General features: G+C 44.4%; 1 protein-coding gene and 1 long non-coding RNA gene across 2 annotated transcripts; one reads left to right on the top strand and one right to left on the bottom strand.

Moving 5' to 3' along the window:
- The first annotated feature begins 1,058 nt into the window (after nucleotides 1-1,058).
- LOC109901526 (uncharacterized) lies at nucleotides 1,059-5,608 on the top strand. Its single transcript, XR_002256749.2, has 3 exons — nucleotides 1,059-1,170; nucleotides 4,647-4,746; nucleotides 4,880-5,608. It is a non-coding gene; the product is annotated as an uncharacterized LOC109901526 (long non-coding RNA).
- Nucleotides 5,609-13,874: 8,266 nt separating this feature from the next.
- LOC109902344 (vascular cell adhesion protein 1-like) lies at nucleotides 13,875-22,725 on the bottom strand. Its single transcript, XM_020498627.2, is given in 11 exon segments — nucleotides 13,875-15,989; nucleotides 16,289-16,448; nucleotides 16,451-16,549; nucleotides 17,167-17,442; nucleotides 17,822-18,133; nucleotides 19,019-19,288; nucleotides 20,332-20,607; nucleotides 20,809-21,069; nucleotides 21,291-21,581; nucleotides 21,928-22,203; nucleotides 22,566-22,725. Coding segments are annotated over 10 exon segments (2,223 nt in total). The 5' UTR covers nucleotides 22,609-22,725; the 3' UTR covers nucleotides 13,875-15,989; nucleotides 16,289-16,329.
- Between the last annotated feature and the right edge of the window lie 941 nt (nucleotides 22,726-23,666).

Raw genomic sequence — 23,666 nt, 5'->3', positions numbered from 1 at the left:
TGACCAATCAAATTAGATTTGATTTGAACTATAATATCTTCTCTCTGTCCCCATGGTAGAATGTGTTGAATCGCAGTTCATGAACTTTAAAGCTGCACATTTTTCTCTCCACTGTCAAACCTCGCTTAGAGCCCCCAAAAGGCTGCTTGCTCTGTTGTAATGTTTGCTGTAAGTATAAACTATGAGGAATTCTCATCCAGTCTTGTCGTGCAAACAAGAATCCAAATCAGGTGTGCTGGAGTGGAGAGCGACAACCCAAATCCGGACGACATTCCCCCCTGGCAACAGGGGTTCAAGCTCTGTCTCGGCCATTCTATCTGTTTCTCAATTCTCTCCTGTCTACTTTCCCGATGTCCTGTCTGACAAAATGAATACAAATATGAAAGGAGGTCAGAAAACCAGATCCCCTTTACAAAGAAGGGGGGAGAAGATAGTCAAAAGCCGGTGTTTTGTTTTAATCAACAGAACATAATACACGGGGGAAAATGTGCTGGCACTACAGATATGTTGTTCAGATAATCATTGTGTTGGAGCCCAACAGTTAAATTAGCCCTCCGCATGAAACATAGCCTGGTCCCAGATATTGTTGTGTTATCTTGCCAACTCCTATAGTCATTGGCAAGACAGCAAAATAAGATCTGGGATCAGGCTGTATGAAACGACCCTGGGTCAACCAACATCTGCTGAATCATGGGGTCCCCCCCCCCATAAAATGATTGAAGTGATAATCAACAACAACAAAAAACTCTAGACAGCAGCTTGAATTCGTCTAAGCAAAACAGCAAAGACTTGTGCCTCCCGTTCCAGAGGCCAGGAAATACCCCCAGCACAAATCATTGTCCCCATGTCAAAGATGGGCGAACATCTGCAGAACATCCTTCTTTGGTCTTACATAATTTACACAATTTCTTCACGACAAGGTTAACGGTCATTGGGATCCAGTATGAGACTTCAACACAACTCAAGGCTCCCCACAGGAAAGCTCTTTAAAACGGAAAAGCACTTCAAGTGTTAGCCGCAAGAGATTTATCTCCTTTAATTGCCTCGGTAGATGAATAGTCTGAAGCAGCATAAGTTGTCCAGTTCATTCCCCTTTAATACCACTATCCACCATGTCACAGGACAGTGAAGCAAGAGGAGCAGCTCATGTGCTTCACCATGTACAGAAGGGTAATGTACTCCTATTAAGGTTTTAAGTGTGTGTGTCACGCCCTAGTCTAAGTATTTTGTGTTTTTCTTCATGTATTGGGTCAGGCCAGGGTGTGGCATGGGGTTTTTGTATTGTGGTGTGTTTTGTCTTGGGGTTTTGGTGTGTATGTATTGGGATTGTAGCTAGTGGGGTTATCTAGCTAAGTCTATGGCTGTCTGGAGTGATTCTCAATCAGAGGCAGGTGTTTATCGTTGTCTCTGATTTGGAACCATATTTAGGCAGCCATATTCTTTGAGTTTGTCGTGGGTGATTGTCCTTAGTGTCCTGATGTCCTTGTTCTGTGTTAGTTTACACAAGTATAGGCTGTTTCGGTTTTCGTTACGTTTATTGTTTTGTAGTGTTTATGTTTATTCGTGTTTCACGTTATTCATTAAACATGGATCGCAATCTACACGCTGCAGTTTGGTCCGACTCTCCTTCACACCTAGAAAACTGTAACAGAATCACCCACCACAAACGGACCAAGCAGCGTGTTAACAGGCAGGAGCCACAGGAGAGGCAACAGAGGCAGCAGCAGCAGGAGCAGCAGCAGCAGCTGCAGTGGGAGAGGTTGCACCACCTGGAGAAATGGACATGGGAGGAGGAACTGGACGGTAAACGACCCTGGGCTCAGCCTGGAGAATATTGCCGCCCCAAGGAAGAACTGGAGGCGGGGAAGGCGGAGAGGCGCTGGTATGAGGAGGCAGCACGGCGACACGGATGGAAGCCTGAGAGTCAGCCCCAATAATGTATTGGGGGGGGGGCTCACAGGGAGTATGGCTATGTCAGATAGGAGACCTGCGCAAACTCCCTGTGCTTACCGGGGGGCTAGAGAGACCGGGCAGGCACCATGTTATGCTGTGGAGTGCACGGCGTCCCCAGTGCGGGTGCACAGCCCGGTGCGGTATATTCCAGCTCCGCGTATCGGCCGGGCTAGATTGAGCGTCGAGCCAAATGCCATGAAGCCGGCTCTACGCATCTGGTCCCCAGTGCGTCTCCTTGGGCCGGCTTACATGGCACCAGCCTTGCGCTCGGTGTCTCCGGTTCGCCTGCATAGCCCGAGAGCATTCAACCAGGTAAGGTTGGACGGGCTCGGTGCTCAAGAGCTCCAGTGCGCCTGCACGGCCCGGTTTATCCGTCACCACCTCCACGTACCAGCCCTCCGGTGGCAGCCCCCCGCACCAGGCTGTCTCTCCGGCCCATCCTTACGGGGGCTCTCTCCTCTCCAGCGCTGCCGGAGTCTCCCGCCTGTTCAGCACAGCCAGAGCCTTTCTCCTGCACTGCCGGAGTCTCCCGCCTGTTCAGCGCAGCCAGAGCTGCCAGCCTGCATGGAGCAGCCAGAGCTGCCAGCCTGCATGGAGCAGCCAGAGCTGCCAGCCTGCATGGAGCAGCCAGAGCTGCCAGCCTGCATGGAGCAGCCAGAGCTGCCAGCCTGCATGGAGCAGCCAGAGCTGCCAGCCTGCATGGAGCAGCCAGAGCTGCCAGCCTGCATGGAGCAGCCAGAGCTGCCAGCCTGCATGGAGCAGCCAGAGCCGCCAGCCTGCATGGAGCAGCCAGAGCTGTCAGTCTGCACGGAGCTGTCAGTCTGCACGGAGCTGTCAGTCTGCAAGGAGCTGTCAGTCTGCAAGGAGCTTCCAGTCTGCAAGGAGCTGCCAGTCTGTAAGAAGCCGCCAGAGCTGCCAGTCTGTAAGAAGCCGCCAGAGCTGTCAGCCTACATGGAGCAGCCAGGGCCGCCAGTCAGCATGGAGCAGCCAGATCTTTCAGTCTGCCAGGATCCGCCAGTCAGCCAGACTCTTCCAGATCTGCCAGTCAGCCAGACTCTTCCAGATCTGCCAGTCAGCCAGACTCTTCCAGATCCGCCAGTCAGCCAGACTCTTCCAGATCCGCCAGTCAGCCAGACTCTTCCAGATCCGCCAGTCAGCCAGACTCTTCCAGATCCGCCAGCCAGACTCTTCCAGATCCGCCAGCCAGACTCTTCCAGATCCGCCAGTCAACCAGACTCTTCCAGATCCGCCAGTCAACCAGACTCTTCCAGATCCGCCAGTCAACCAGACTCTTCCAGGTCAACCAGACTCTTCCAGATCCGCCAGTCAACCAGACTCTTTCAGATCTGCCAGTCAACCAGACTCTTCCAGATCCGCCAGTCAACCAGACTCTTTCAGATCTGCCAGTCAACCAGACTCTTCCAGATCTGCCAGTCAACCAGACTCTTCCAGATCTGCCAGTCAACCAGACTCTTCCAGATCTGCCAGTCAACCAGACCCTTCCAGATCTGCCAGTCAGCCGGGATCTGCCAGAACTGCCAGTCGGCCGGGGTCGGCCAGGGTCCGCCAGATCCGCCAGTCAGCCAGGATCTGCCACTCAGCCAGGATCTGCTGAAACCACCAGCCAGCCAGGATCTGGTAGATCTACCTACCTGCCTGAGCTTCCCCTCACTCCCGAGCTTCCCCTCACTCCCGAGCTTCCCCTCACTCCCGAGCTTCCCCTCAGTCCCGATCTGCTCCTCAGTCCAGTGGGGTTCTGGGTGAGGACTACTAGGCCATGGTCGGCGGCGAGGTTGGACTATCCAGGGACGCGAGGAGAGGGGACTAAGACATTGACTGAGTGGGTTCCACGTCCCGCGCCGGAGCCGCCACCATGGACAGACGCCCACCCGGACCCTCCCTATTGTTTTGAGGTGCGTTCGGGAGTCCGCACCTTAGGGGGGGGGTTCTGTCACGCCCTGGTCAAAGTATTTTGTGTTTATCTTTATGTATTTGGTCAGGCCAGGGTGTGGCATGGGGTTTTTGTATTGTGGTGTGTTTTGTCTTGGGGTTTTGGTGTGTATGTATTGGGATTGTAGCTAGTGGGGTTATCTAGCTAAGTCTATGGCTGTCTGGAGTGATTCTCAATCAGAGGCAGGTGTTTATCGTTGTCTCTGATTTGGAACCATATTTAGGCAGCCATATTCTTTGAGTTTGTCGTGGGTGATTGTCCTTAGTGTCCTGATGTCCTTGTTCTGTGTTAGTTTACACAAGTATAGGCTGTTTTCGTTACGTTTATTGTTTTGTAGTGTTTGTTTATTCGTGTTTCACGTTATTCATTAAACATGGATCGCAATCTACACGCTGCAGTTTGGTCCGACTCTCCTTCACACCTAGAAAACCGTAACAGTGTCACAAGTGACAGACTCTTATTCAAGTAGAATCTGCCATTGTTTTTATATTACTTTTATCATGCCTATTTATGAGTGCCCATTTAATCACGTGTGCTGTGTGTTGGTTTTACTTGGCTTTAACTTAGTTCATGACATTCTCACCTGTGAAATTGAATTACATGAACTATTTGTTTGATTGCATGGTGTGCTGTGATCCCCCAGATTGGCATAGACTACGTTGACTTGAGACAGTTGATGCCAATTCCTTATCACCCCCCCCCCCCCCCCCCCCCCCCAAACGAATTGCTAAATATTCCTCAGAACTAGAGTCAAAAGGAACATACCGTCAGGACGCCATTCAGACCGGGGGAACCTCTTGACCGACAGACGTCCACCTCGTTGCTGCTGCATGCCTACTCTGGTAAAAATATACAAATCTACCGGTCGCTATAGCACTACTAAAGGAAAGCACTTGTTTCAAACGTGTGAGTGTGACTCCAATTGTTGACCAGTACATGCTTTAATTGTATGTTTTGTGTCCCCCACGACTACAGACACTGGGGGATAGGCCTGACGCACCTGCGAGAGGCAACACCCAACACTACAACCCAGCAGGCCTGGCGTGGAGCGAGAGACTGCCTAGCAAGCAGCCACCGACAACCGAAACTGCCATTGATGACCGAACCAGCCATCGACTAGTCATCAAGTAACGACCGCTGCTTGGGAGGAACAGCCGATTCCTGCTCAGGTAGAGCCAAACGAACAAACCCTGCTTGGGTAGGGTCGAACAAATGAACCCTGCTCGGAAAGAGTAGGACGAACATTGGCCACCACTCCATGAGTAAATCAACTGCTGTGTTAGTTTCCCCGGTGCTCATAGCCCTAAATCCCAGCCTTTTTACATGTTTTTAATTGGGCTGTAGTGATACTCTGGATGGACATTGTTGTACTTTGGCCTGTCTCTGTGGTTGTTTGCTGGGAGATTTTAGAACTCTGCTTGTGACACGTGTGTTATTAAAGTACATGTTCTGTTAGCTAAACTCCAATGACTTTATCATAGCTAATTTTGTAAATCTGATGATCTACTTTGAAAAAGTCATTTCTGGAACTCTTAGAGTAAGGCTGACTCTAGACTGGCCAAGTGCATTCTTGAACAACACCACTATCAATGCCCGCCCCACATGCCCAACCTTTTCGTGGCTGTTTATTTACCACCACAGACAGATGCTGGCACTAAGACCGCACTCAGTCAGCTGTATAAGGAAATAAGCAAACAGGAAACCACTCACCCAGAGGCGGCGCTCCTAGTGGCCGGAGACTTTAATGCAGGGAAGCTTAAATCAGTTCTACCTCATTTCTATCAACATGTTAAATGTGCAACCAGAGGGAGAAAAAAAATCTAGATCACCTGTACTCCACGAACCAAGACACGTACAAAGCTCTCCCTCGCCCTCCATTTGGTAAATCCGACCACAACTCTATCCACCTGATTACAAGCAAAAATTAAAGCAAGAAGCACCAGTGACTCGTCTATAAAAAAAGTGGTCAGATGAAGCAGATGCTAAACTACAGGACTGTTTTGTTATCACAGACTGGAACATGTTCCGGAATTCTACCGATGGCATTGAGGAGTACACCACATCAGTCACTGGCTTTATCAATAAGTGCATTGAGGACGTCGTCCCCACAATGACTGTACGTACATACACCAACCAGAAGCCATGGATTACAGGCAACATTCGCACTGAGCTAAATGGTAGAGCTGCCGCTTTCAAGGTGCGGGACTTATAAGCGTATAAAAAATCCTGCTATGCCCTGCAACGAGCCATCAAACAGGCAAAGCGTCAATACAGGGCTAAGATTGAATCATACTACACCCGCTCCGACGCTCATCTTATGTGGCAGGGCTTGCAAACTATTACAGACAACAAAGGGAAGCACAGCCGCGAGCTGCCCAGTGACACGAGCCTACCAGATGAGCTAAATCACTTCTATGCTCGCTTCGAGGCAAGCAACACTGAGGCATGCATGAGAGCATCAGCTGTTCCAGACGACTGTCTGATCACGCTCTCCGTAGCTGACGTGAGTAAGACCTTTAACATTCACAAGGCTGCGGGGCCAGATGGATTGCCAGGACGTGTGCTGACCAACTGGCAGGTGTCTTCACTGACATTTTCAACATGTGCCTGATTGAGTCTGTAATACCAACATGTTTCAAGCAGACCACCACAGTCCCTGTGCCCAAGAACACGAAGGCAACCTGCCTAAATGACTACAGACCCGTAGCAATCAAGTCCATAGCCAGGACAAAAAGGCTTCTCAATAGTTTTTACCCCCAAGCCATAAGACTCCTGAACAAGTAATCAAATGGTTACCCGGACTATTTGAACTCTGTGACCCCCTCCCCAACCCCTCTTTTACGCTGCTGCTACTCTCTGTTTATCATATATGCATAGTCACTTTAACTATACATTCATGTACATACTACCTCAATTGGCCCGACCAACCAGTGCTCCCGCACATTGGCTAACCGGGCTATCACCCACCACCCGCCAACCCCTCTTTTACGCTACTGCTACTCTCTGTTCATCATATACTGTCTCACCCTGACCTTAGAGAGCCGTTTTATTTCTCTATTTGGTTAGGTCAGGGTGTGATGTGGGGTGGGCATTCTATGTTCTATTTTCTATGTTTTGTATTTCTTTGTTTTGGCCGGGTATGGTTCTCAATCAGGGACAGCTGTCTATCGTTGTCTCTGATTGGGAACCATACTTAGGCGGCCCTTTTTCCACCTGTGATTGTGGGTAGTTAACTTTGTTTGTGGCACTTAGCCCTGTTGAGCTTCACGGTCGTTTTCTGGTTTTGTTGGCGACATTCATCCTAAATAAAAGGAATATGTACGCTCACTACGCTGCGCTTTGGTCTAGTTCTTTCGACGGCCGTGGCATATAAGCATAGTCACTTTAACCATATGTACATACTACCTCAATCAGCCCGACTAACCGGTGTCTGCATGTAGCCTTGTTACTTTTATAGCCTCGCTACTGTTATTTTTCACTGTGTTTTTACAGCTGTTTTTATTTCTTTACTTACCTATTGTTCACCGAATACCTTTATTTGCACTATTGGTTAGAGCCTGTAAGTAAGCATTTCACTGCAAGGTCTACACCTGTTGTATTAGGTGCACGTGACAAATAAACTTTGATTTGATTTAATGTGTTCACCCATTTTATGTTGTGCTGTAGGGAGAACCTAATACAAATACAGCTAGGTACTATGAGGAGAACAATCTCTGACAAATCAATTATATTTATTTCCAAAATCGTGCTTTTTAAATCCTTATTCAGGAATAAGTACAGGGCTGCTTACATCGGAAACCAAGAAAAGTACACTCAAATCAAATCAAATTTATTTATATAGCCCTTCGTACATCAGCTGATATCGCAAAGTGCTGTACAGAAACCCAGCCTAAAACCCCAAACAGCAAGCAATGCAGGTGTAGAAGCACGGTGGCTAGGAAAAACTCCCTAGAAAAGGCCAAAACCTAGGAAGAAACCTAGAGAGGAACCAGGCTATGTGGGGTGGCCAGTCCTCTTCTGGCTGTGCCGGGTGGAGATTATAACAGAACATGACCAAGATGTTCAAATGTTCATAAATGACCAGCATGGTCAAATAATAATAATCACAGGCAGAACAGTTGAAACTGGAGCAGCAGCACGGCCAGGTGGACTGGGGACAGCAAGGAGTCATCATGTCAGGTAGTCCTGAGGCATGGTCCTAGGGCTCAGGTCCTCCGAGAGAGAGAAAGAAAGAGAGAAAGAGAGAATTAGAGAGAGCATACTTAAATTCACACAGGACACCGGATAGGATAGGAGAAGTACTCCAGATATAATCAAGAGGTATAATTTAAAGAGTCTTTATTCAGTGCATTTGGAAAGTAATCAGACTCCTTGACTTTTTCCATATTTTGTTACCTTACAGCCTTGTTCTAAAATGGATTCAATAGTTTTTTTCCCTGATCAATCTACACACATTAACCCATAATTATAACCCCCCCCCCCCCACCAAAATAAACGGAAATGTCACATTTACATAAGCATTCAGACCCTTTACTCAGTATTTTGCTGAAGCACCTTTGGCAGCGATTACAGCCTTAAGTCTTCTTGGGTATTCTCGCATTATTTTCTGCAAATCCTCTCAAGCCCTCTCAGGTTGGATGGAGAGGGTCGCTGCACAGCTGTTTTCAGGTCTCTCCAGAGATGTTAGATCGGGCTCAAGTCCAGGCTCTGGCTGGGACACTCAAGAACATTCAAAGTCTTGTCCCGAAGCCACTCCTGCGTTGTTTTGGCTGTGTACTTAGGGTCGTTGTCCTGTTGGAAGGTGAACCTTCGCCCCAGTCTGAGGTCCTGAGAGCTCTGGAGCAGGTTTTTATAATGGATCTCTCTGTACTTTGCTCTGTTCATCTTTCCCTCGATCCTGATTAGTCTCCCAGTCCCTGTCACTGAAAAACATCCCCAAAGCATGATGCTTCCCCCACCATACTTCACCGTAGGTATGGTGCTAGGTTTCCTCCAAACTTGACACTTGGCATTCAGAGTTCAATCTTGATTTCATCAGACCAGAGAATCTTGTTTCTCATGGTCTGAGTCCGTTAGGTGCCTTTTGACGAACACCAAGCGGGCTGTATTTGTATTTATTATGGATCCCCATTAGTTCCTGCCAAAGCAGCAGCTACTCTTCCTGGAGTCCAGCAAAATGAAGGCAGTTTATACAATTTTAAAAACATTACAATACATTCACAACACACTGTGTGCCCTCGGGCCCCTACTCCACCACTACCACATATCTACAGTAGTAAGTCTGTGTGTGTGTGTGTGTGTGTGTGTGTGTGTGTGTGTGTGTGTGTGTGTGTGTGTGTGTGTGTGTGTGTGTGTGTGTGTGTGTGTGTGTGTGTGTGTGTGTGTGTGCCAATGTTTGTGTTGCTTCACAGTCCCCGCTGTTCCATAAGGTGTTTTTTAATCTGTTTTTTAAATCTAATTTTACTGCTTGCGTCAGTTACCTGATGTGGAATAGAATTCCATGTAGTCATGGCTCTATGTAGTACTGAGTGCCTCCCATAATCTGTTCTGGACTGTGAAGAGACCTCTTGTGGCATGTCTTGTGGGTTATGCATGAGGTGTCCGAGCTGTGTGCCAGTAGTTTAGACAGACAGCTCGGTGCATTCAACATGTCAATACCTCTCATTAAAAAAAGTAGCGATGAAGTCAATCTCTCCTCCACTTTCAGCCAGGAGAGATTGACATGCATATTATTAATATTAGCTCTCTGTGTACATCCAAGAGCCAGCCGTGCTGCCCTGTTCTGAGCCAATTGCAATTTTCCTAAGTCCTTTTTTGTGGCACCTGACCACACGACTGAACAGTAGTCAAGGTGCGACAAAACTAGGGCCTGTAGGACCTGCCTTGTTGATAGTGTTGTTAAGAAGGCAGAGCATCGCTTTATTATAGACAGACTCTCCCCATCTTAGCTACTACTGCATCAATATGTTTTGCCAGTTTACAATCTAGAGTTACTCCAAGCAGTTTAGTCATCTCAACTTGCTCAATCTCCACATTATTTAATACAAGATTTGTCATGTGCCTATTACTGATGAGTGGCTTCCGTCTGGCCACTATTCCATTATGACCTGATTGGTGGAGGGCTGCAGAGATTGTTGTCCTTCTGGAGGATTCTCCCATCTCCACAGAGGAAATCTGGAGCTCTGTCAGAGTCATCATCAGGTTCTTGGTAACCTCTCTGACCAAGGCCCTTCTCCCCCGATTGCTCAGTTTGGCTGGGCAGACAGCTCTAGGAAGAGTCTTGGTGGTTCCAAACTTCTTCCATTTAAGAATGATGGAGGTCACTGTGTTATTGGGAACCTTCAATGCTGCAGACATTTTTTGGTACCCTTGCCAAGATCTGTGCCTCGACACAATCCTGTCTCGGAGCTCTACGGACAATTCCTTCAACCTCATGGCTTGGTTTTTGCTCTGACATGCACTGCTAACTGTGGGACCTTATATAGACAGGTGTATGCCTTTCCAAATTATGTCCAATAATTGAATTTACCACAGTTGGACTCCAATCAAGTTGTATAAACATCTCAAGGAGGATCAAAGGAAACAGGATGCACCTGAGCTCAATTTCAAGTCTCATAGCAGAGGATCTGAATACGTATGGAAATTAGGTATTTCGGTTTTTATTTTTACTACATTTGCAAAAATGTCTAAAAACTTGGTTTCACTTTGTCTCTATGGGGTATTGTGTGTAGAATTTTAAAAAATAAATTGTTGAGTAAGGCTGTAACGTAACGAAGTGTGGAAAATGTCAAGGGGTCTGAATACTTTCCAAATGCACTGTATACGGAATAAAAATGCAACCATTTCAAGGATTTTAGTGAGTTACAATTCATATAAGGAAATCAGTTAATTGAAATAAATGTATTAATCGCTCATCTATGGGCATAGGCCCACCCACTTGGGAGCCAGGCCCAGCCAATCAGAATGTGTTCTTCCCCAGACAGAAATACAGGTGGCTGGTCTCAGACGATCCCGCAGATGAAGATGCTGGATGTGGAGCTCCTAGGCTGGCGTGGTTACACGTGGTCTGCGGTTGTGAGGCCGGTTGGAAGTACTGCCAAATTCTCTAAAACAACGTTGGATGTGGTTTATGTTAAATAAATGAACATTCAGTTCTCTAGCAACAGCTCTGGTGGGCATTCCTACAGTCAGCATGCCAATTGCATGGTACGTCAAAACCTGAGACAACCGTGGCATTGTGTTGTGTGACAAAGCTGCACATTTTAGAGTGGCCTTTTATTGTCCCCAGCACAAGGTGCACCTGTGTAATGACCATGCTGTTTAATCAGCTTCTTGATATGCCACACCTGTCAGGTAGATGGATTATCTTGGCAAAGGAGAAATGCTCACTAACAGGGATGCAAACAAATGTGTGCACATTTTAGAGAAATAAGCTTTTTGTGCATATGGAACATTTTTGGGATCTTTTCAGCTCATGAAACATGGGAACACTTTACATGATACATGTATATGTTTGTTCAGTATAAATCAAGAGCAGTGTTTTCTACCCCATGAATGTCAACAGAAAATGTATCTCAATGGAGCCGCTTGCAAACACGAACTCATTCCACAGAAGGACTTTGGTTATTTTCACGTTCAACAGCAGCACTGCATTACTATCCCATACTCTTTGGATCCCAAAATAGGCCTACAGCCAAGGAGCTCCTCTTCACACCTAAAATGGTGCTCCGCTCCAATGGGTCTCTCTACATTTGGAAGACCGCAGTGGCCTGGAGAAACCTTGTCCCTTACTTTGCCACCTCTCTAAGACAGACCTCAATGTTCCATTTGCACCTCCCCTACTCTCTCACACATCTTTGTCCTCTGGGTATTAACAACCCTGACACCCCTCTTTCCTTCTGGAGCCAGGCTTTGGGACTGTTTCCATGGTGACTAGCCATTATGGAGGAAAGGGAAAAGAGAATCAATAGACAATGTGCTGAAGAAAGAAGCTGGGAACATGATACAGGCTTGTTATAGCAGTAACGCTTGGCCCTCATTAATCCGCCCTCGTTTGTTTGCCCTATTAAGCGCATTGAGAACGACTATCAGTGTCTATGGGGGCTCAATATGCGCTTGATTCAAGACGTCAATGGCCATCTTTAAGGACAGAACATGGAAGCTCATGGACACTAATGATGTTGGAACTCAATGATTCACCAGTTTAGTTTTGTGTGACACATCCCCAGCCTACTAGGGGCTCTATTCAATCTGTATCACTAAAGTGTTACAGATTGCGTGATAGAAATGTAAATGTAATTTCCAATTCAGCCAACATTGCCTTTACATTTTCAGCACATTTCAATCATGCTGTAAAGCTGAACTGCCGTGATATGGATTGAATAGAGCCCTAGTTATCAGGTACATTTCAGGAAAATAGAGCTCTTTGGCCACACACGCCAGTGGTGGGTGTAGAGTCTAAATGAGAATGCACTGACAGCAACCCCATTCCTACTGTAAAATATGGTGGTTGATCTTTGATGTTATGAGGCTATTTTGCTTCCACTAGTTCTGGGGCCCTTGTAGAGGTCAATGGAATCATTAACTTTACCAAATACAAGAACATTTCAGTCAACAACCTGGTTGCCTCTGCCAGGAGGCTGAAACTTGGCCGCAAAGGGATCTTCCAGCAACATAATAACCCCAAGCACAAATCAAAATAAATGGTTAATTGGCCGCAAAATCAACATTTTACAATGGCCATCTCAGCCTTCGGACTTTTTCAGAAAACAAAATATTATTTGTTAAACCAAATCTCTATCTCTGAGTAATTGTATTAGTACATAATAATATAATTTCAAACATTTTTGGAACATACAATATAGCTAAGGTTTTTATTTTATACAGTCATTAATGCTTAGCTTTATCAAGGGTGTCAATAATTTCAGACTGTTCACTTCTAATGTCCGTTCATTATTGACCCGTGACAATTTTCAAGTAGGTTATCTTGTTGTCTGACTAGCTAGCCAAATGGAATGAATCACAAGGCTGCAAGCCTGTAGCTAGCCACTGCCAGCCATAGCTAACGGTTTGTCCACATGTTTTTAGTAAACCAAGTGCTTGTCACACCCAAATAGGCCATTGTGATTTTAGTCCCATGACGAAAGTTTCCAGTTAGCTACATCATTGTAATTAAACCAGGGACTTGTGTATCCACCATGATGACACAATGACACTTACACAAGTCATCTGGATTACATTTGTAACTTTTCTGAATTTAAACTCTTATTGTACTAGTAACCTAACCAAAGGTAGGAACTGTAGGCAAGAGCGTAGCCGAAATGGATTCAATAGGGTTGGTTGTTGGAAAAGTTGAACTAAAAATATTTTTTTTCCATTCGTTTTCAAATCAGTTTTTCTTTCGCGTTAAAATAATTGTTTGCTTTTGATATTATTGTTTTTGTTTAAAATTCTATACATTCTTCTTTCATTTTTTTCTATTGATTTATTTAACTTTTCCTCCATTTTTTTTTCAATACTTAAAGATGCAATCCTGGCTCTTAAGCAAAAAAAAATTTGTAACATATAGTACAAATTGCATTCTTAACATATTATACGAATTGCAAAAAAAAAATATTTATAATAATTTGCAGGACGTAACATATCAGACAAAATTGATAACATAGTACACAATTTGATGACATAGTACACAACAAATGGGGACCCCTTTTGGCTCGTGAGCACCACTTTCAAAATTACTGGCTGCAATTATACAAGCGTTCAAGAGTGCATCTTTAAGGTGTGAAATTGAACCCATACCTAGGACTCTCTGAACTGTAAGCCAAGTGGGTCTCTTTTCATTAGCTTTTCACTATGTAATTGAGAAACTCAATGTTCCCTGTAATTAAGAATAGATACTATAACTAAAAGAGGTTGAGTTTTTCCCAAAGCTGTGGTCTATTCAGTACATTGGTTAAGACATCGATTTGAGTTCATAGTCAAACAATTTTATTCCCACAACCAGCATGCACAAGGCATATAACCTTGATCAATCTGTTACTGACTTGAATTTCAATGTTTCATATCCACTTTCCCTTCTCCATCCTCACCTTGGATTGCAAGTGGGGAGACAATCACAAAAGTGAGGAAAGAGAGTTTCGCTCTAACTAGTCACAGCACCCATAGTACTACTTCCAGGAACTGAAAGTGAAATTCATGCTGAACATGCTGACTCACACAAAAGCCCCCATGAATTCTCTTCACTTCCCCTGGCTTTTTCCACTGCAACAGGAGATCCCAAAACCCAAAGCTACTATTTCAATTAACAGCTTTTAGTTATGGAAATAAATATTTATTAATAATGAAACAAACTTACATTCAAACACAATTCACAGAAAATAGGGAAAAACCTTTCACCGCTTCAATAGTGATTACGAACAGTCATAAACAAAACAAATTAAGTTATATACAGGCTTTGATTTTTTCTTTAAAACAGCTTTTTAAACACGTACCAAACCGGCTCTCATATCCCACAAAAGTTAAGTAAATGGTAGGGAACAAAAATACCCCACACACATTGCAACCTCTCCACACATACACACACTTCTAATAAGGGTAGCCCACATTAGAGACCTAAATAACAGTCAAAACAACGAGGCAAATATGTGTTGCTTTCATATTGTATTACATTACCACGACACTGTCTATTCCTTTCCTTGGGAAACCATAGTGTCGTTTCTGACACACATCATACTGATATAGTTCAAAGTTCATATATACAATGTCAATACATTGTATTCACTTTTTTTAAGTTCAATTTCTTATCACTGCTAATTTCATTGTATGATTTAGTTTGAAGAAACGTAACTGCATTCATCCTACTGTTGTGACACTTAGACATCAATGGGTTTAAATGAAAGCTGCCAAGAAATGATAAAGGAGCAAATTACAGTGAGATGCAGTTCGATTATTACCCCATTACAGTTTTTTTGCATAGGTTTCTATAGAAATGGGAACCTAAGGCCCAACGGATATACACCGTAAAACACATACACATACACACTAAGTCAATGGTTGACACATACACACATATCCAGAAGACCCAATATCCAACCACAAAGGTGCGCCTCTATTTCTTACCCTGTTCTAGTAACTTCCAAAGGTCATAAGGCCTTGTCCCCTGTCCTTTGACTGAGGCCGTGTTTACACTGGACACTTACATGCGACTTCTGCTATCAGGATACGAAGATCGCATTGAAAAGACGGGTGGTCTGATTGTATTCAGATCGAGAGGCACCGTTTCATTATAAAGTTGTATGAAATACGTTCCTAGCGTGTGAGGAACATGTTTGCTGGCCTCAAAAATCCTAGCCAACTACCTAATATTTAGACAAATTATTTTTTGTTTGACTAGAGATATGGTAACCCATTTGCAATCCCTTTAGCATTGCTTGTTAGCTTGCTGTCTAGCTACAGAGGTTAGCTGGCTAGTTAGCTAGTTAGCTACTGCCATCACTTATTGTGTATTATCATATTTAGCCTATTCCACCGTTTGTAGAATGCATACTTGCATTTGAATATAGTGCGGGAAAGGGTATCTGTGGACACAGATACCCTGCACCTACATTTAAATGTAGGTGCAGACGCATGACACGTTCGGAATTCCATGGTCAGAACTCTATGATTAGAATACTAAAGCTGCATGAACTGTCAAGACTAGACACGGCCAAAGGCCTGGACACGGGACAATGGGCAAGCTTCTCGTCTGTACCCTCTCAGGCCAGGAGTTCACTCCAGGTGAGTCTGTCCCTTGGTATGTCTTTACATCAGGAGTGTTAAAGTAATTTTGCCTGAAGAACCATTTTTAGACAGTACATGTTCATGTTGGTAGCACAAGTGGGGGCCGCAATCTGGCTCCCGGGCCACAGGTTTTAGACTCCTCTAGTCTATGCAGTGCCGGGCTTACACTTGGCCAGCTCATAGGAGCCCTTCCTCCTGGCTCTCCTAAGATTGTCCAGGACTAGGACTGTGGTGGTCACCATCATTCCCACGCAGACAGCAGGAATGACTATCTGGTTCCAGTCAGGTGAAGGACTGGAATGCTTCTCTGTAGGCAAAGGGAAGATGGGAAGAACAGGGAGATAGTGAGGACGAGGCATATTGGCCAAAAATTGCATTTTATGTTTTCACAGCTTTCGAGTCCTCTCAAATGACACCGGTGTTTGTTATGGGTGGATGGAATTTTCTTGACTTTTTAAAGCTTCACTGTTCTGAAATTCCACTGTTGTTTGTTTTGGGGAGAAAGCGATATCTCCGTTCTCCCTGTTTCCAATTTCTCAGTTGAACGTGAGGTTCAAAGCTGTGAAGGGAAATAAAGAGCTCTCTACACTAAACCATTTCACTCACCCATGACGTTAATGCTGAAGATCTTAGTCTCGTAGCCCAGGTCATTGGTCACATTCACCTGGTATAGGCCTGTATCTTTGGGCGTAAGGTTCACCAGCAGGAAGTTCCCATCCGGGGAGTAGAGCTCTGTGCCATTGTCCAGTTTTCTCAAAACCACCACAGGTGGGGGGAAGCTAACAGAGCGACAGCATACGGTGATATTTTGGCCCTCCTGAACCTCAGTGGACGGATAGACCAGGACTGTTGTATTCCTAGGAGGTGCTGGACAAAAGTCAAATAGAACACACCTGAACACTGAGGGAAGACAATGCCTTGAGAAAACAAATTTAAAACAAACATGAATATGGTGCAGTGCAGTTATAGTGCAAAATACTGTAAGACATCCAGTCTTTTGGCAGTTTGCAACACAACATAACATTACCGTCCGCTATAAAGTAGATAGCTGAGCAAAATGTGTGAAATTACTGACAGCAATGTGTGAAATGTCAACGAGACAAGCTCTATAGAACCATTATCTAGAATTACGTTATGTCATTTCATGTTGTTGAGTTCCTGTGCAGTGTTAAGTGTCATATGAGTGTCTTGTGGCATGGTGTGACAACACTACAGCCGATGGCTAACTTAAAAATCATGTTCTTAGATACCGACAGCTGTGACATGACAAGGAAAAGGCCACGCTCCAACCCACGAGAGCAAACGATACTAAACAGGAAGTGAAAACAAAAAGGTCTGTCGGCGTAGAGAACAGTACCTTAATTAAAGAACCAAAAAAAAACGAACTGGGGTTTGGGAAAGTTTCTTGTTGTTGCCAGTACGAATGCATGGTAGTGAAATAAAAGAAGAATGTGGTGTGTGCGTGCCGGAAGCCTGGAACCCACCTTTAACTGTAACCTGTGTGCTAGCTTTCTGGCTGCCGTGCTCATTGAAGGCCTCACACTGGTAGAGAGCAGAGTCTGCTAGCAGGGCAGAGGAGAGGGTGAAGGAGGTGGAGGAGCCGTTGTGGGACTGGAGCTTTACATCCTGGTCCTCAGAGAGTCTCCTCAGCACCATCCATCCCACTGGAGCGCCGTCCGACAGGCAGGACACCGTCACGCTCTCCCCTTCCTTCACCTCACTGGCTGGGCTCACTGTGATGGTGGTTCCCCTGGGGGCATCTGCACAGCAAACATCAGACTCAGTTTAGGTTTATAAAAACACATATAGGTTATAAGGCATCCGAAACCCGCACAACACAACCGCCATTAACACCTCAAGGACTGAAGTTCGGCATGACAGATTCCCTAAATTGAAAGCTCCAAGGGCAGTGTGTGGACACCCCAGGGTAAATACAAGTGATTTAAGCAATCAACTGTTCATGGTCCTCCATTCAGAACACAATGAGTGGATCAGGTGTGTTATGATGCTGGGGTGGAACAAAGGCCTGCACCACCCTGCGGCTCTCGAGGACCATCAAGAAACGTATCCACCCAATGCCCAAGGGCATCAACAAATCATGATTTGAGCTCAACTTCAATAATCTGTACAACCACTTACAGTGGAGCTCCAGTAGAGTCACCGCTTGCCTCTCTCTCCGACTTTGATGGACCACGTCCATCTGAAGACCGACTCTGCAGGTGATCCGTCTCCCCTGGTCCTCCGGTTCCACCGAAAAAGATAACGTTGATGTCACATTCTGGAGCTCACTGGAGTACCGACCCACGCCGGAGTGCAGCTCCGTTTCCCCATCGAGCCATTGAATCTGCACGTTACTGGCTGGGTAGACATCGGCTACAGAACAATATAAGGTGGCCTCTCCGTCTTCCAGAAAGGGTCCCGGGTTCTCGATGATAGGGTCCGAGGGGAAAGCTGGGGGAGGAGAGAGAAATGGGTAGAGGAAAATATCAACACGTGGCTAAAAGTACTTGAGACCAGATAGCGCTTTGAGAGACTTAGTCAGTCATGTTAAAGGGTAGACACTTCACTTTGGAGGTTTAAAGATGAGGTGTTTCAGATTGTGACGTGCCGATATGGGGAACTGACACATTTCCAAAGGATAGCAGATTTAAAAAAGACTGCGAGTAAGGAAGATATTAATCAGCACAATTTGTGGAAGAGCCCTATCCAAAAACTCAACATTTCACCGACGGGAAATTTGAGAAGTCTTCAGTGACCCTGGAGTACTTTTACCATTATTCACTTTATGTAATCTCTCTCCCACATTGAACCAGACTACTGATACCAGTGCATTCCGGCAAAAAAAACTAACTGGACTTCTGCCCATGTTGTGTGGGAGAGCAGCATGGTTTCGAGTGATCATTCAGGCTTTAAGTCTTACGTTTGGTTTCATAAGAGGATGCTTATTCTTCCAACCTCCTACAAAGGGTCACTGTACTCTTTCCAAGTCAGTGAAGTGAACCTAAGCATTACCCCACACCGAGCAAAACAGTTGCTATATCTACATAAACCTTTAGAATGTATTGTGCCACACCTTGGTACCACTGAACAACTGTCAGGCAAATTACAAACAAACCCAATTAACTTTATTTTCATCTGGACATTTCCAAACAAAATGTAATAAATTATATCAAACTGCCATTGGACTTCTGTAAAAAGTGGCCAATGACAAGCACATTTATTTGATTTATTTCTAAGCACATTTCTTTCTTCCTTCTTATAACATACAAACTCAAAGTAAATACATTCAACTAAACAAAGCCAAGTCATCTTTCTCAAGATGTATAGTATACCCACAGAAGACCTTGACCTCTGCTTGCTTGGACTTGATGACAGAGCCACACTTGGCCTCACAGGTGTAGGCTTGCTCGTGGGCCAGCCCAAGTGGGCCCAGGTGGAGCTGGGAGAGGGAGTCCTGGTTGCGTGCGCGGCTGTGTACGGGCATGTCCAGCGTGCTCCTCCAGGAGAAGGCTGGTTGGGGACAGCCCGAAGCCAGGCAGGAGAGCACCAGTTTGGATCCCATCTCAGCCATCACCCCCGATACCATCTCCACCTCCAGGGGATACGCTGAGAGAAAAGAACCACCGGAGAAAGGATAGATGACTCCTCTGCTCAATTCAGTTGAATAGAAATCAAGTTCAATTGGATTCTGCGCCATTTCAGTTCAATTCAGTTCAGTTAATTCAATTCAATTAAAACCAATTCACTATCCGGCAAGAAAATCTCTTAGCGAAATCAAATCTAGCCACAACTTAATCCACAACAGAAAAAAACAAAGCAAACATAAGAGTATATTAAAAAGAGTCAAGCTACATCACAAAGGCAGGTAAACATTATAGAAATGAGCTGATCGGTAAAACAATGAACATTTAGCCAGAGCCCTCTACTCCACATGATCATGGTCATTATTATAATCTTTACCATCTACAACTTCATCCCAGTAATGGTTTTAATTATTACTCTGAGTATCTCCTGTACTCAAACCCACTCATGTCATCGAACCCGGAGGTGGGAAACACATGCACGGAGTAAAAATAACAGCAATCCACATTGGAGTCCCTCGAACGTCTGTATGCATGTGAACAGAACGTTGACATATTCATGTTATCTGGGGTGTCACTTTTATAGGGCTCTTGTACACAGAAGAGGCTTGGTGACTCAATGGCTTGGTGACTCAACACTTAGTTTGCTCTCCCCAGGGAAATTGGGTTTCAGTGCGTTGACTAAGACAAATGTCCACCTTTTCTTCAGGACATGTCTCTTACATGATTTATCTGAACATTGTTATAGTTCAACTGAAGGAGTATTTTTGCAGCACAACAGTACAGCTTCAGGTTACACTTTACATTTAAATGTATTATGCGGTACATGGGTGTAATTAGGCCTACATGTAATAAACTCTAACTATACTAGCAACTATTTTGAAACATCATTTTTCCAGTTTCCATGATTAGAATCCAGCCATTGTTTCATGTACAACGCTACAATTATGCAATTATAATTTGGTTACCAAAGTCGTTACAATAACTACTGCACAAATCCTAAGGTCAACTTATGATTTCGCCAGAATCCACCATGTTACCCAAATATACATTAAAAAAAAATCTCACCTTCAACGGAGAGCAAGGTGCTGACTTTCTGGCTGCCGTGCTCATTGATGGCCTCGCACTGGTAGAGAGCAGAGTCTGCTAGCAGGGCAGAGGAGAGGGTGAAGAAGGTGGAGGAGCCGTTGCTGGACTGAAGAGCTACATCCTGGTCCTCAGAGAGTCTCCTCAGCACCATCCGTCCCACCGGAGCTCCGTCTGACAGGCAGGACACCGTCACGTTCTCCCCTTCTTTCACCTTACTGGCTGGGCTCACTTTGATGGAGGTGTTTGTTGGGGGAGCTACCAGAGGGGAAGGTCATCAAGGATACATAACATAAGACAGAAGTTTAGCTCGCTAATTAAGAGGTTGTTTTAATGAGATTGCTCCCCCAAACATACTTTTTAGACAAAGCTATAAAGATGATTCCTTACTATTACACTATCATAGAGTGACACCAAACAGAACTTATCCAAAATACAAGACAAAGGAGAAATTCCTACCTTCAACAATGACGTTCACGCTGGCTGTGCTGTTTCCAATGGTGTTGCTTGCCACACACTCATATTGACCAGAATCCACCAGTGTCATCTCTGTAAGGACAAGCTCCTCGCTCTGCCCTACTATGAACGCCTGTCCGTGCGGACCAATGGCCTTCCACTGTATCTCTGGTCTGGGGTTCCCTTCAGCATGGCACATCAATGTGGGACTGGAGCCAACTCTCACAACAGTCAGCTCAGATATTGACGTAATCTGTGGTGCATCTGAAAAAATATATATATGAATGATGTTGTTGTTGTTGTAGGCCTCAATTGTGAACTATGGATGACATTTGGTCGTTGCAGAATAACTGCCTAAACAACACTGACTTTAAGATCAGTGCTTATATGGGTAATTTGATATTAATCATATAATGTCAACCATGCTTCAATCTATCACTAGCAACTTCCCTTTGCCTAACAGTTACGCTGCAGTAGTAACTTACAAAGCACTGTGAGAGAAACAGAGGTTTCCTTGGTCTTCTCATCATCAGGCACACCCTCCTGATCGTGAGTGGCTCTGCATGTGATGCTCGCCTGTTTGTCCTCGGGGGTGGGCGTGAACGTGTAGGTGGACACAACAGACTCTGCATCTGTCTGGAGCATGCTGTCTCCTCGCAGCCACTCAAGCCTCAGGTGCTCTGCAGGATAAGCGTCTGTCACCTCACATGTCAGAGTGTTGGTCTGGCCCAAGAGAAGTCGGTCATGGCCTGATATGACAGGGGCCTCTGGAAATGCTGGAATATCAAATTGCGATCTTATTGCATGCAGCTGCACGTGTTTGAAATTCAAATTCAAAGGCCTACTTTAAACATGTACATTTAAAACTGATTCAATTGGACTGATTTAATTCAGTATATACTTTACAATACATTGCATGATTATTAAAGCATTAATAAACTATTTATGAATAAAATAAAATTTCATGTATAAGCATTTAAGCATGATAAGCATTACAATTCATAAGCATTCAGAATATTTATAACAATGACTAAAGAACCTATGAACATGTATTATACATTTCTATTGGCTTATAACAATGGCTGATGATGGCTTATTCTGAATTAAGTTGATTGGACGTACAGTATACTTTGACAACCGCACGCTGTTGTTTGGTCGATTCTCCGCAACTGCCTTTGCAGAGAAGTGTGTCATCGTGTGCTGTCGCCACAGGGTCAAAGACCGCCACTGATTCCGACCCGGAGGTGTGTATTTTCGCAAACACTGGCTTGTCCTCCAGCAAAGCCCAGGAGATGGTAACTTTTTCATTGCAATCCTTCACCGAGCATTGCAGCTCATGCCTATCACCGACTTTCAAAAGTGCATTCTTTGGTTTCAGCTCCATATAAAATGCAAATGCTGAAATGAAAAAAATAACAATGAATTAGAATTCACATTCATGATTACTGACATATTTCAAAATTATAAAGTAGGGTAAGGAAACTTCATGATCATTTATTTATTTTTTAAATTCAATTTGCATTCTAGGTTATAAGCCTATTAGTAAACTATCATATTTCGCCAACTACAGCTGCATTTAAATATGTACATATCGTTAAGTACAATACTGACATTTTCAGATGAGTTTACATCCCAAGGCTACCCACAATCCTATTAAAATGCCATACACTGCCACACAGTAGGCTACCTACAGTACATAGTTTGAAGGCATGTCACATTGATTGTGAAGTGTTAATGATAAAAATAGAATCACTGCTTACCTGTTACTGGTAGTATCAATACCCATAACAGAATGAGATACATTTTTGTGTTGGCTGAATAAAAAAAAATGTAAGGAACTGATTTGAGCTAGACTGTAACTTCCCTTAGTCCTGCTATGCTATGTGGGGATGATGGGTCTGGTCAGCCCAGAGTCCAGAGTCTGTGGATTTATAATTTGGAATAGGGAGGGATACCAACTGGGTAAAAAAAAAAAAGTTATACACCCCCTTACAATTCCAAGTATGTCACAGAGGAAGTAACCCACTCCTGGCCTCTCATTGCGTGGCCTTTAGTCAGTCTCTCTCTCCTGTGGTTGTGAATAACAACCCCCTCTGCTGGTTTAAATCAAACTCAAGATGGTTTCCTTTAAAGGTCCAATGCAGCAGTTGTAATCTCAATATCTGAATCATTTCTGGGTAACAATTAAGTGCCTTACTGTGATTATTTTCAACAACAAAAAGGTCAAAATAGAAACAAATATTGCTTCTTATAAAAGAGCAATTTCTCAAAACAAATTCTAGGACTGTCTGGGAGTGTTCTGAGTGGGGAGGGGAAAACTGAAAAGTAGCTGTTATTGGCAGAGAGGTTTGTTAATTTGTTAATTAGTTCATATTGGTCTGTTAACCTTTTTACCACTTGGTGACGTCACCGTGAAAGGACAAACCTCTATTCCACCACAACAGGCTGAAGTTTCAGACAGCCTTTTCAAACAGCTCTTACACTTAAAGGGGCATTATCATCCTTTTCTGAATTTACTAGTGCTATTCCAACCTCATAGTGTGGAAATATATACAGTTGAAGTCGGAAGTTTACACACACCTTAGCCAAATACATTTAAACTCAGTTTTTCACAATTCCTGACATTTAATCCTAGTAAAAATTCCCTGTCTTAGGTCAGGTAGGATCACCACTTTATTTTAAGAATGTGAAATGTCAGAATAGTAGAGAGAATAATTTATTTCAGCTATTATTTCATTCATCACATTCCCAATGGGTCAGAAGTTTACATACACTCAATTAGTATTTGGTAGCATTGTCTTTAAATTGTTTAACTTGGGTCAAACGTTTCAGGTAGCCTTCCACAAGCTCCCCACAATAAG

Source organism: Oncorhynchus kisutch, linkage group LG13, assembly GCF_002021735.2.
Source record: "Oncorhynchus kisutch isolate 150728-3 linkage group LG13, Okis_V2, whole genome shotgun sequence".
NCBI lineage: Eukaryota > Metazoa > Chordata > Actinopteri > Salmoniformes > Salmonidae > Oncorhynchus > Oncorhynchus kisutch.
The sequence above is the reverse complement of the archived record's forward strand: the minus strand, read 5'-3'. Positions and strand labels throughout refer to the sequence as shown.